At 43.4% G+C, this 12792-nt stretch overlaps 1 protein-coding gene across 1 annotated transcript in view; it reads right to left on the reverse strand.

The window, feature by feature from the left end:
• Positions 1-12792, reverse strand: part of slc49a4 (solute carrier family 49 member 4) — a 41296-nt gene that overhangs the window by 14952 nt on the left and 13552 nt on the right. The window contains exons 3-6 of the mRNA XM_055031287.1: positions 12448-12719; positions 10944-11073; positions 7201-7309; positions 2953-3020 (exon numbers count right to left, since the gene is read on the reverse strand). Coding sequence (XP_054887262.1) covers positions 2953-3020; positions 7201-7309; positions 10944-11073; positions 12448-12719 — 579 coding nt within the window. The remainder of the gene's footprint in view (positions 1-2952; positions 3021-7200; positions 7310-10943; positions 11074-12447; positions 12720-12792) is intronic.

Genomic DNA, 12792 nt, shown 5'->3' on the forward strand with positions numbered 1-12792 from the left:
TTCCATCTTTGTAACAGATTTTATTACCAATAAACTCGTCAGGCTCATCTAAGCAGCATCAGATCAAATTGCATTTTCTGCTCTCCAGTGCATGCAGGTCCGCAGGTGGAGCGTGGCGAGCGCAGATGGAATAATATGATGGCCGACACGCGATCGCAAATCGTCCCTGGTTACAGGCGCAACCTATTAGGCCGAAGCTGATCGTCATTTGCATTTGCTCTGTATCGACTCGTCAAGCTGGAGATTTGCGCACCTCAGGCCTTCGTGACGTGCAGGAAAATGACCTGGTTTGCTTTTCTGCCACCGACACCTCTCTTGGGAATTGTAATGGGGGGATAATTGCTGCAGCTTGTTAAGTTGCTCTTTCCACATTCCTTGTGAAAAGACCCGTCAGCTGGCGAACAGATAATAGTTTTTCTGCCGTGTGTGTTTCATGACAGGCGCGGAGACTCGGGACTGCAGCTGGTTTAACAAACGCCGTCGTGAGAGCGAGAGTGGAAAGAGCATATTTGCAGGTAAATGCTGAGCTCTCTGTTCCCAGAGAGGCTGAAACAATCCAGGATTAAAAGCAGATTAAACGGCTTCCGCTGTTTTATGATAAACCAGACTACAGACTGTTGTGTGAAATCTCCAAAGCTTGGGATATTTCCTAGAATCTAACCCCGCTGTGAACTTCTTCTAAACTTTTACAGGGAATAAATATCTTTGCAGGGGCTGTAAAATAAGTATAAGTTACATTAAGTGGAAAGAAAACAATTTTAATAAAAGGTATTAAGCGATTGTATATTGACATTGAATAAATCTAAATCAAAGCTCATATTTGGATACAAGAGGATGGACAAAGGAAGTCGGAGAAGAAATTAAAATTCTATTTAGTTCCCATTTGTTTCATCTCATGTAAAACAGCTCTTGCTAAAATGTTGTAAAATCAAAGGGCTGTCAAGTCGCGTCTCTGAGATTCATTTCTAATAAATACAGTCCCAGTGAGCGCTGATATGGATAAAGAGAACACCAGATTTCTGTGATAAAAAGACACTGAAACAGCAATTCAGCTCTTTGGTCATGTTTCGCTTTCCTTCATCGCTTCACGTGCAATAAATCCAGTAAGTGTGGTTAAGCGGTCGCTGCATGCGGATGGGTTGTGCTACACAGCAATTGAAAAAAAAATAATTGCCCAGCATAAAATATTGATATATATTTATATATTTGAGTTGTTGGAAGATTAATAAACCTCATTAGTATGATTCCAGGCCTGTTCAACACATTTTTCCAGCGAAAGAAGCGACGGCATAATTGCCGGAGCCAAAATTCATTTGACTATGAACTCCGACGAGAGAGAGGAATTATTCCCTCCCCTGACTCCCAGAATGCATAATCTACACCACAATTTATCAGTTTTGTTTACAAATGCTTTCATCTCGTGCTGCAAACGGCCATATTGATTTAAGATCGGGAGGAGGGGGCAATGGGCTCATTTCCTTGATTACAACCTAAAGAAAACACCAGTACTGCCCGGAAGCAACGACTGGCCGTCGGCCCGCATCCATCAGAGCATGAACGACTCCCCCCTCCCCCCACTTTTTTTTCTGCAGACTCTATGCTTTGTCTTTATGCCATGGCTCTCTATCCATCAGCTGGAGGGGGGAAAGCTACTTGCATCAGCATCAATTCCACTCCCTCTTTTGTCACTGGGCTCGGCTCTTGTATTAAAAAAAGGAGAGCAGATGACATGAGGGGCGGGGGGGAAACAAAAGAGACAGATCCTCTTTGTTAAGTTCAAGTGGACGCTCCACTGTTCTCCACATGGGCCTTATCGGCTGCGACTGATGTTATAAATAATGCTGCTAAAGTGCGGGAAGAGAAGTGTCTCGTCTCACTGGTTAGGCAGCGTGAGGCTCTCAAAGAACACGAATACGAATACGTCTTCAGACGCCATCTCACTGACAGCTGCCTTTTGTGCTTCCATACTGTTTTGACAGTGTGTCAGCTGTCATGTGTGTTAGAGGCGCAGATGTTTTGAAAGATAAATTTGTATGTTTGCCACCTTGTCTTCCCTCCCAAATTGAAATCCACTTTGTTGCCGTCTATTTCTGTCGCTACCGTTTCACGTTTGGATGGCCTCCTTTACATTTTAGAGAAAATCGGCACCAAACCCCAATTCCCAGGTGAGCAAAGGTTTGATCTGAAACAGCCGCGGTCTTTATAGTTCACCGACTGTAACTGGTGACTTTCCTCGTGTGTATGAAGCGCGTCTTTCAGCGGGAATAAGCCCGCATCCTCTTTTCGATGTCGACGACCTTTTCTTCTGAATAACTGACACAGCACGACATTGAGGATTAGGCACAGAACGTGTGTGCAACTGAACTGCGAATAAGGAGTGCAGCTGTTAATGAGGCGTTACAGTGAATGCTTATTTTCTAATTTAATGCCTCAGTGGCTCCATAAAGTTTCTACTGAGCTGGCTTGTATTAGCTTAATAAACAAACTGAACTGCCATTAAAAAGTCAGATATGCGAGAGGTCTGTTGTCTCGCGAGTTGCTTTTGCAGACCGCGTTCGTTTGACACTTGGTGTAGACGAGAAGGGTGCGCAAAAGTATTCAGACACATTTCTGAAAGAGGTTGAACTGTTTTTGCGAGACACGTTGGCACAAATACCAGCCTCCAGATGTGGAAAGACATTTATGCTACACATTTCAAATTTAAGGACAACAAAAACTTCAAAAAACCTTTTCCTTCCACTTAATAATTATCATTCAAAGTGTTGATAGAGAAAAGTACCATTACACTGTAGGTGGCTTGAAAGAGTTTGGTTGCTGAAACTTGGACAGTCCATCACTCACTCTAGTCATGTTGCATAATCATACTCAAGTCTCAGAAGTCTTGACCTGTTTGTGCATTTCTACAGGCTAAATATGCGTGATGTACAGTAAACGTAGCAGTATTCAACTTACCTGGCCATTCCTATTCCAAACACACACCCGCCAACAGTGGACCAGAAACCAATCCAGCCTGCATTCACCTGCAAGCAAAAAGAAAGAAAGAAATTGAACAGTGAAAAGAGAAGGTAAGAGAGGGAGGACAGAGCAAGACAGAGAGCAAGCACTAAGTGTTTGAAGCCTACTGAGACCTTTCAGTCACCATGTCAGCTAAATTGCCTAGTCTGACAGTATTGCGCGCGTGTGTGTGTGTGTGTGTGTGTGTGTGTGTGTGTGTGTGTGTGTGTGTGTGTGTGTGTGTGTGTGTGTGTGTGTGTGTGTGTGTAAAAAGGATTGTTGTCCCGCTTCTATTTAGAGGAATGGAAGCCAACGCTGGAACATTTGCTCAAAGTCAGGACACAGGATGTTATGGCCAGGGGACTGTCGGAGAATCAATGGCAGGTAAAATGCTGCAGTTGTTGCAAACCAACACACAAACACACAACCAATCAGGGCGAGGCACCCAGATGAAAACAAGCAAGTGCCAGCGGCACCGTTTAGCCTCCCCGGGGCAATGACTCACTTTTCACCAAATCCGACCAGATGGAGGACGACACAGCGAGGGAACCGAGTCAAAACAAGCATCCGGCGCTTTTTGCTTGATCATCCTCTGCGCCCACGTGTCACCGAAGGCAATAATAAATAAAAGTGGACTGCCATAGTTGTTGAACATAAAATGTGTTTTGGCATAGTGAGTGATGAATGTCTGAATGCTATTATGCTTGGTGTGAATGACTCCCTGTGGAGTGTCCTTTGGAGGACCGCCGGGTTTCTCAAAACGGAACTGCATCCTCCAACGTGCAGCAAAGAGCTAAAAAGACACATTTTAATTGTGAGAATTGCAATCAAACATTTGGGTTCTTTTTTTTTTTTTTTTTTTTTTTACCCTTATTGAGGAAGCGAAACATAAATAGGCTCCTAAGACATTCCAATTCCTAAATCTGAATTATTGTGCACCAGGAGCGGATGTAGAGTTAATTAACCGCGGTATTCTTAGCGCCTTGGAAACCTTAGAAAGGGCAGATTTGACGCCTAATCATCTCGTCTATATTTAAAGTGTGTTAATAAGCTTCAGGCGACTGCCGCGATAAAAACGTAAATCCAAGGCTCAGGGCTTTACACCCGTTTCCATGTTTGTTGTCTTTAATTTGCTCTCTCAATAATCCACTCACTCGCACCAAAAGTCAAAACAAATTTTACCATCAGCTGTATTTTGACGACACATTCGTTCTCCTGATGGCTTTCATGTAATCTTGAAAAGCCACACGTCGGATTGAACTTGGAAGAAAAGGCAGCTTCTGTACTCTGGTCAAATCGGGCCTTGGAAAGCGTTTTGGAGATCGATTCCGAGGGGAAACTAAAAGAAGCTTAGACACATTGGATCAGCCTTCTGGGTGCTTGAATTGAAAATGCATATCCATTAAAGCGGTGAAGGCAGATGACTGATGAGCAAAGTGGAGCACCTGTTTCCTGAAACGTCGTCATTATGGTGACGGGAAGTTCGGCTCTGAATGGGCCTGTCGTACACAGATCCCGCATACTTTCCAATGTTTTAAAAAACAAAAAAAACCTTCAGAATGCTAATCCCTTAGTATGCGAGAAAGCATTGTCACTTTCTGCATCATTTTGTGCTTTAATGAGGAACCGCTTTGAACAAAGCGGTTCCTCTCCAAAAGAACCGCTTTGAAAGTGAAAACTGTAGCTATTCTTATGAAAGCCCGTTTAAGTACCCTCATTACAGTCTTATAAATACACCTGCATATCTACGTCCTATGATGATACACACCTGTAGGCATGGTATACAGTAGACCCCAACCTATTCACAGATTTTTTTTTCTTTTTGTGCAATGCTACTCCAAATTATGTGGAAAATTTGTCCATTCGGGGATTTTTCCATGGAAGAGGTGGGAAATATTCAAAAGAAAATGCAGCTTGGGAATCGCAAAGCTGCTTGAACGCGAAGGGCCAATCACTGCCGACCGAGGGGTGACGCCCGGTCCACACAGCAAGATTTGAAAATTGTCAGGTGATTTTCAAAACCCGAGAGAGCTCACGTATATCGTCATATAAGACAGTGCAAGGGGAAGATCACGTCTAAATCTGGCATAAAAGTCTCACCGTATGAACCAGGCTTCCGCTTCTGTGGCAGTGTCTACTGTGAGTATTGACACAATGAGGTATATTGGCAGCTATTAAAACAGGCTGTTATAAGGGGGCCTGAAGTAGTTGTTGTGGCTCCCAAAGCCCATAAAACCTGGCTAAAATTATTTGATTTGGCAAAGGTGTGAGGCATTGCTGCAGGGTATACGCTGATGGATGAAGTAAAACCAGAAGCAATTATTTAATTAATGGCTACACGACTTGTGAAAAACAACACTTGTTGAGAGATTAGTATACTCTCCAAACACCTTAGCTTCTTCTGAAAATCTTGCTCATGGTCATGTAAGACAGCAGGTACTTATGGGACTGAAACAACAAAAAAAACATGTTATAAATTCTCACATCCCTCTTGGTGTACCATCTACCATCCAGTGAGACTTTTTAATTTTTTTTTTTTTGCCTTTGCTCTTGTGCTTGTTGCTTGCAGAATCAATTTATGCAACTTGTTAATCTGTGTGGGTGCATTTCCAGGTCATGCAGTGGGAGCTTACATCTCAAAGATGACAGCAGAGACACGGGAGCTACTTTGTCACCATATGTCTTGAAGTCGATGCTTCTGTTTTACATTTACAGGAGGATTTGGACAAAATGATCCGGCCTTTTTAGTGATGCATTTATTTAGATACAATCAAAGCACGCACAGAAAAAAAACATTCAGCAGCAGCAGCTCCCGTGTTATCTGGTGTTCAATTATGAAAAAGGCCGATTAAAAAAACTAATGGACATACGCCAAGGAAAGCAGCCAAATCAAATGCAGGTGGAGTATAAAGTATGACCGACATGACGTGGATTTCAACACTAGTGAAGGGCAGAGGAGAGCAGAGCATCGGGTATCGCAGCGGCTGTGCCGTCGGCTCAAATGGCCGAAGAGACAAAGTCACACACCTGTTTGTGTGGAGTGTGTGTGCTGGATTCACGGACTGGTACGAGAGCAAAAGCACAACCGTTTAACCCCGTCACGGCATTCACACACAACAAATGTGTGACACAGTCTAAGTACTATTATTTCAAACTGAAAGCAATAATTAGTCCTACAGCAGCAAAACATTTTATTCTTACGTTTATACTAATGCTTTCTGTGACGCTGACTTTTCTATGGGCACAAGCAAGAAAAAGTCATCTGTGTTAGAAATGCAACATAAATGAATTTCACTTCAAAACACGAAGGGTGACGAACATGATGCCTTTAGTGTTTCACAGGACGCCCGTGTCATGTGCTTTTATCTGCATAGTTTATGGATCTGAACAGCACCTCTAAAGCTTTCACCGACAGACAGGATGAGTTGAAATGTGGCTGGAGTACGTAAGCCCACATTGGGCTTCGCACAAGATGTCTAAATATGATCTTTTATTCATTCAGACAACCCCAAACTGTCACTGAACAAACATTTTTTCCCCCCCTCTTTAGCAACCTCCGCCCGTCTGCTCTCTCGTTTGTCCTCCATGAAATACATGCACAAATCCCAGCAATAAAGTTCACCAACGTTAACGAGCACTGATGAAAAGATTGCGATGAATTTGAGGGGGAACTGAACTGAAATTGAGACTTGCATCCTTCTTTCCAGAGAGAGGCAGAAAGCAGAGGTGTGACAAGAAACGTCCCATCCTCTGCTCTCCTGTGTGTAATTTCCCCAGAAGCGGCAGCTGTCTGACGAGAACCTCAAAATAACGCCTGTTTCGACATGGGTGGAAGGTAGGGAGGTGCAAATGAAGCGGAGTGTTTTTCTCTGAGCTGCACAACAAACCGACCCCGACTCAACGCGTCCAAAACTCTGGCGACATCAGGAAAGCAAAGATGACCATCTGACAGGTGTGAGAAATGTGAACAAATAACCCAGCAGGAATAAAATTAAGACAAGGACACACTGTGGAGCTGCGGAAAAGTAGGACTGACATACAAATAAATACTCCCCTGCTATTAGTATTATTATTTAAAATAATTGACGTTTTAAAACCATGAAAAATGGTGCGCTTTGGCTCACAAACCAAAAGGACACAGAAAATCACAGTCTGTTCAAATTCAACATGTTTTTTGTGCTCACGCTGTAATAATTTGGATCTTACCTGGCTGACTTTGGCTGGAGTCAGAACCATGTCCAGGACTCCAGACCAGCCGCCGATCACTCCTGTAGGGACCGCGTAGGCCAACGCAATCATCAGGAAACGGAAGTTACTGAAGGCGAGAAAGAAAACGAGTCAATCCTGAACACAAAGAGCTCACAGTCCCAAGAAATTCACATTTTTTATTACCGATTTCATTTTCGGTGTCCAAAAGTATTTAACCATCCAGAGTCCATGAGCTGGAGTTCTAGTTCATAAGGTATTGGTTGAAAAAAATAGAAAATTGAAAGTTTTACATGATTGATTGGTTGTCTGTCAAGGAACACGAACACTAAATGTTTTCATACCGTAAGAACGTCAACTCAACTCACGTGTAGCTGACAAACAAAATAAACGATCGTCTCTAAAGAAAGAGAGGAAAATCGTTCAAATGCCAATGCCGATGGATCTTTCACCCTTTAATTTAGTTCATAAATTAGTAATGATCAACAACGTTTTACTATTTTATCCTGCATGCTTTTATCAACTTTGTCATTATTTTTGATCAAAAATCAATTTTCACTTTGGCATTTTGTAGATTGTAATTTGACCACAGCGGTAAATTACAAAGACCTTCTAGATAAACAAATTGGATTGATTTGGCTTGGCTTATTCCTATCTCATTAAAATAAATGAAACTACCCAGCAGCTCATTTCCCAGCTGATGATGGCAGACTACTAGTACCGCGCTGCAGTATTTAACACAAACTCTGTGCCGTTTGTCATCAGTGGAAAACAAAACCAGCTCCCCAATGGCTTAAGCGTGCCCACTTCACTTTCCTCTTTCGGATGGTGCGGCACCTCTCCACTCATATGACACCTAGAATACAATCACTGGGAACACAAAAATCTAATCACCTTTACCCAGTGAGGTGGCAAACTAATTTAAAAATCAGAGCCACCTACTCGGCCCAAACAATGCGATTAGAGACACTAAGCGGTTGACAAATGAGGCAAGGCTGGCAGAGCAGGCGGCGGACTCAAAGAGTTTTCCTTTTCTTTTTTTTTGCTTCATATACTAACTCCAGTATTTATTGAACCGCGCTTTGCAGAAGGAAGACTCCGTGGCTTTAACTGTTGAGCAGAGAACAAAAGTGAGCTTTCTGGGAAAATGTGCGCACTCTTTTCTTGCAAAGGTGGACCTCGCCTGCTGTTTCGCCTCAAAATAGCGAACGGAAAACTCCAGCTCTCTCCCCGCTGCAGATTGCACGCTCCATCCTGAGCAACACGAGGCTCCTTGGCCTTGGTGACGGCGTGGCGGGACAATCATAAAAGCCCCTCTGATGGAGCACTCTGTGGGTCTTTTTTTTTTTTTTTTCGTCTTCCTGAGCACCCTTTTCATTAACCTTGCCACAACAGCAAAAAATCAATACCCAAGCACCTTTATCTTTATACATGACCTTATATAGACATCCAAAGGAAAGCAAGCACGTGCTAGGTGTGCTTTAACTTTCCAGTTTTTGGCAGTGATGAAATGCCTCTGCAGGAGTCTCCAAGGAGGTCTCAAAAAGAGGGTGTCATCAGCTAAGTGCCATTTGTCCTTGGCCCAGCAGGCTGGAGACGAATGCATGAAGATGACAACTTTCAAAACTAAAGTGTGTCTGACGGGAAAGGAGGGATGATCAGCTTTTTGGTCTGAGGAGTTTGATCTCCCAGAGGTAAAAATGTGTGTGTGTATATATATATATATACACACACACACAATATACATTGTGTGTGTGTATATATACACACACAATGCGAAGACACAGCCAGGGTTTTAATTAGGCGGCTGCTGTGGAAGCAGATGTGAGCAACTGGAAGCTCGCATCAAGCTGAAGATCATTAGCGTGTGCTTAGATCTTGACAGGGTAAATGGATGAGCAGATACATCAGTGGGAAGGTGTCAGGAATACCAAGCGATCTGCCGTGCAGCACCTGCCTTCAAAGTCACTATGTGTAATCCTGCATTTCTCATTTCAAAATTCAAACTCGCTAACTCCGGCTGCTGGACAGACAAATATTCATCGCAAATTAATGGTCATTTTCGTCGTAACTTTTGGACCAGCTTAAAAGAGACTTGAGGTGGGAACATGTACAAATGTGGGATCAACCAATCATAGATCTCAAACCAACAGAGGTTGTGCTCTCCAAAGTGTTAATGTTATGGAAAAGTGGCAAAAGAAAATCAATTATTGAAAGAAAACCATATAAAATTCCAATGGGAGTTTTCTCAAGACATGCAACAAATGAAGCTGGACCAAAACTATTCCTCTTAATGCATGTACAAAACAAATAAGATGTTTAATCTCACCAAGTTCCTATCCTAGGTTAAATAAAGGTTAAGTGAAAAAAATTAATCCAATCTCAGTGAGCTTGCGATATTTTGCAACAATTCCCCCACATGTACCAAACTACTAGAGACTTCATGGAGAGCCTCAAACTGACTGACAAGAACAGCCAACGCTTTGCTTGTTGTGTCACAAACTAAAGGTTTAGATTTAGTGAAAATGTGGCAAAATACAAATGAATGACCAACTTTTAGAGTCAATTTTAACAACAGAAACATCTTGGCTTTTCCTTTTCACTACAGTTTCTTTTTTTAATTACAAAATGTCCAATATAGACCACATTGGAGTTTGTGGTTGTAATGCAGCCAAACATAAAACATTTCAGAGGTAGAAATCATGGGTGCACTAATCCATTTGCTGACTGACGATGTTAGTTGCAAAAATAAATAAATGAAATCAAATAATTGTTATCAGCTAAAATCAGAATGGGCAGGCCACCCATCACGACTGCAGCAGAACCTCGAGTTCCCATTTGTAACCTCGTGTAAATGTGTAAACCTCTGTCCAGAACCACCCCACTGGGTTTCTATCTGCCTGGTCTCTGTCGTCTGTCAACAGGAACTCCTACAGTGGGGAGTGCCGAGCCTCTCAAAATCCGGCCGCCACAGTGGAGTGATTTTTTTACTCAAGGATAACAAATGCAGCCCAGAAAGTTAAGCCAACTCCCTGACTGCCGTCGCTCAGCTTGTCTTCTTCCCTCTGCAGCCTTTATTCCCCGGCCACTGCTGCAGGCGTCATTCCTTAACAAGCCAAGCACTGATTCTCAGGCGCTGCTGCTTCCTGGTGGCCCAGGGGGATAAACTTGCCCTTGATGGAAAGTGTGATGGTGTGAAGAGAGGGGAGAGGGGTGGAGGTAGGAAGGGGGGTGCACAGGATTATAATAAAGTGTGATTCAATTTTACCTCCTCTTTGAGTCTCTTGGGGGTGGAAATAGACAAACAACAAATAGATGCCACAGACTTCAAGGGCCTTGTCTTAATAGACCATCTCTGTCTGAACATTAGACACGTGTGTTGGGAATAATACTTGTATAAAACAGCAACTACTTAATCATCCGTTAAGAATCTGGAGGAAGGGTAGGGGAGTTTCTTTGAGAACAACTTTGATTTTCTATCAATGGCCACCATCCATTGCTGGACTGGCTCTTTGTAGGAGCCTCGAGCATCTGCAAATGAGAAGCCAGACTCTGCGGACAAAACTTTGAAGCTTCTTCAAAAACATCCCCAACACCCACTGACTTCTGACTGAAATGAGGCCATGAAACAATACAGCACTGGGAAAGCAGTTTCTGTGGAAATGGACCTCCACAATCACAGTCAGGAGAGCGAAATGCTGCAGTCGAGGTGAGGGTAGGTCTGTGAGCATGAGGACGTTTACCTGAGGAGTTTGCAGATGCTGCTCCTGTAGCTGAGCCGCTGGCTGGCTGCGGCCACACTGGGGGGCACGGGCGGGCGCGACGGGAAGTAGAGCAGGACGGCTACAAAAAACACCCCGATCGCCGCCAACTCTGCCACAGCACAGAGACGCTGAAAGTTAGTTTCACGAATACAGTAAGACACTCGACAATTTGACTTTAAAAAAAAAAAAAGTCAACAATGACATTTCTCAAGAGTCCTCTGAAGACTCAAATTGTAGACTAGAAGGCATGACGGTAAATGAATGTGTCTGACAATATCCTCTGGTTGACACTACAACCCCACTTCTCTTGGGGACTTTTATTCTGATAAGTCATAAGTGAATTGAAGTGCAAGCTTAACAGTGACACAATAAGATGTAAGTTTTGTTTGTCTCAAAATGACCTGAAGTCACTTAACATCGTGTTCAGCTGGAGAGACTTATCATTACTCTCCATCAAACATAAACATACTAGGTAACTCGTTACTGAGTATGTAACACCGGCTAATAAATGAAGCACACTGTTTTCGTAGGAAAATGTAAGCGTCACCTGTCAGAGCTGCAGTTTGCTACTCAAACACTGCCTTGCTTTTATGACTGATCGCACCAGAGAAAGACTGTTTATAGTACTTGAGTGTCAGACAAGCTATTTAAGTCAATCCTCCTGTCTATAAAGCACAAGTCAAAGGTTACGTTCACACAGTAGATCTTGATGCGCAATTCCAATTTTGTGCAAAATATTGTGTTCGCTACAAGCTGCTTGTGTTTACCAAAGATGCGATTGCAAAATCGCATCTTTGGTATGCGATATTCCCTTCTGCGTGTGAACGGTTTACCCACTTTCACGGGGGATCGTGGACGTTGTCATCTATTGATCAATTTTATGACTGTCAAGCAATACAACAGCACTGTTACACGAGACGACGGAAGCTAATAAAAAGAAAGCACAGCTAATAGCAACCGCCTTTTGTGGAGCATCGACCGCAACTTCTGTAGTGAAGTCTGTTTGGATGTGGACCGATGTGGAGTCGGAGCCAAGAGTGGTGGGATTGTGACATGATGCGCAAATGGGACTTCTTATAGTTTCGTTTCACTCTTCCATAGGCGTGAATATTGCCCTGTTGGACCTCAAGTAGGAAATCTTTCTTTCCTTTTCATGACCTTCAAGAACTTCCAATTGATAAATTATGCTTGTTGTGTCCTTCAAAAATTAATGACACTACCTTAGATTAAACAAACAGCACACTTGTTTCTCTTTTCATCATGCTTTTAATTTTCTGAATCAGTTAAGCATAACAGTCCCAGCAAGCTATTTTTCAGAGGCACAGTTATGAGGGTTATAGCTGGAGTTCTTGGCATTTATGTAAGATTCTTGAAACCCTGTTGCGTGATTGTGTTTCTGTCCCCTGACGGCGCAGACACAATGTCGAAATAATGTGCCATCGATCGCGCGTGCCTTCGTGAGTTCCCTGCCCTCCGCCCGTACCTGCATACATAACCAGCTGGATTCTGTTCCGGATGAAGGCGGTGGACGGCGGTGCGGCGGTCGCGGTGCCCGTCTGGGAGTCGTTGGGAGCTGGAACAAAGAGAGGTCCCACAATGAACGACGCGGCGCCTCCCAGGTAGGAGAGCAGAGAGGCCACGGCCGTTGCCGTTGCTCTCTGGTCGGGGGCGAACCATGTGGTGGAGAGGTACGGCCCGGCGCTCATTATGGTTGGCCCGGCCAGACCGTTTAGAAACTGGCCTCCGTGTATTAGCCTGTAACAGAAAAAGGTCAAATATTTCAAACACGCAAGAAAAAAAGGGAAAAAAAGAAAGAAAAATTATGCAA

This window comes from Poeciliopsis prolifica, unplaced genomic scaffold (genome assembly GCF_027474105.1).
Source record: "Poeciliopsis prolifica strain line A6 unplaced genomic scaffold, Auburn_PproV2 SCAFFOLD007, whole genome shotgun sequence".
NCBI lineage: Eukaryota > Metazoa > Chordata > Actinopteri > Cyprinodontiformes > Poeciliidae > Poeciliopsis > Poeciliopsis prolifica.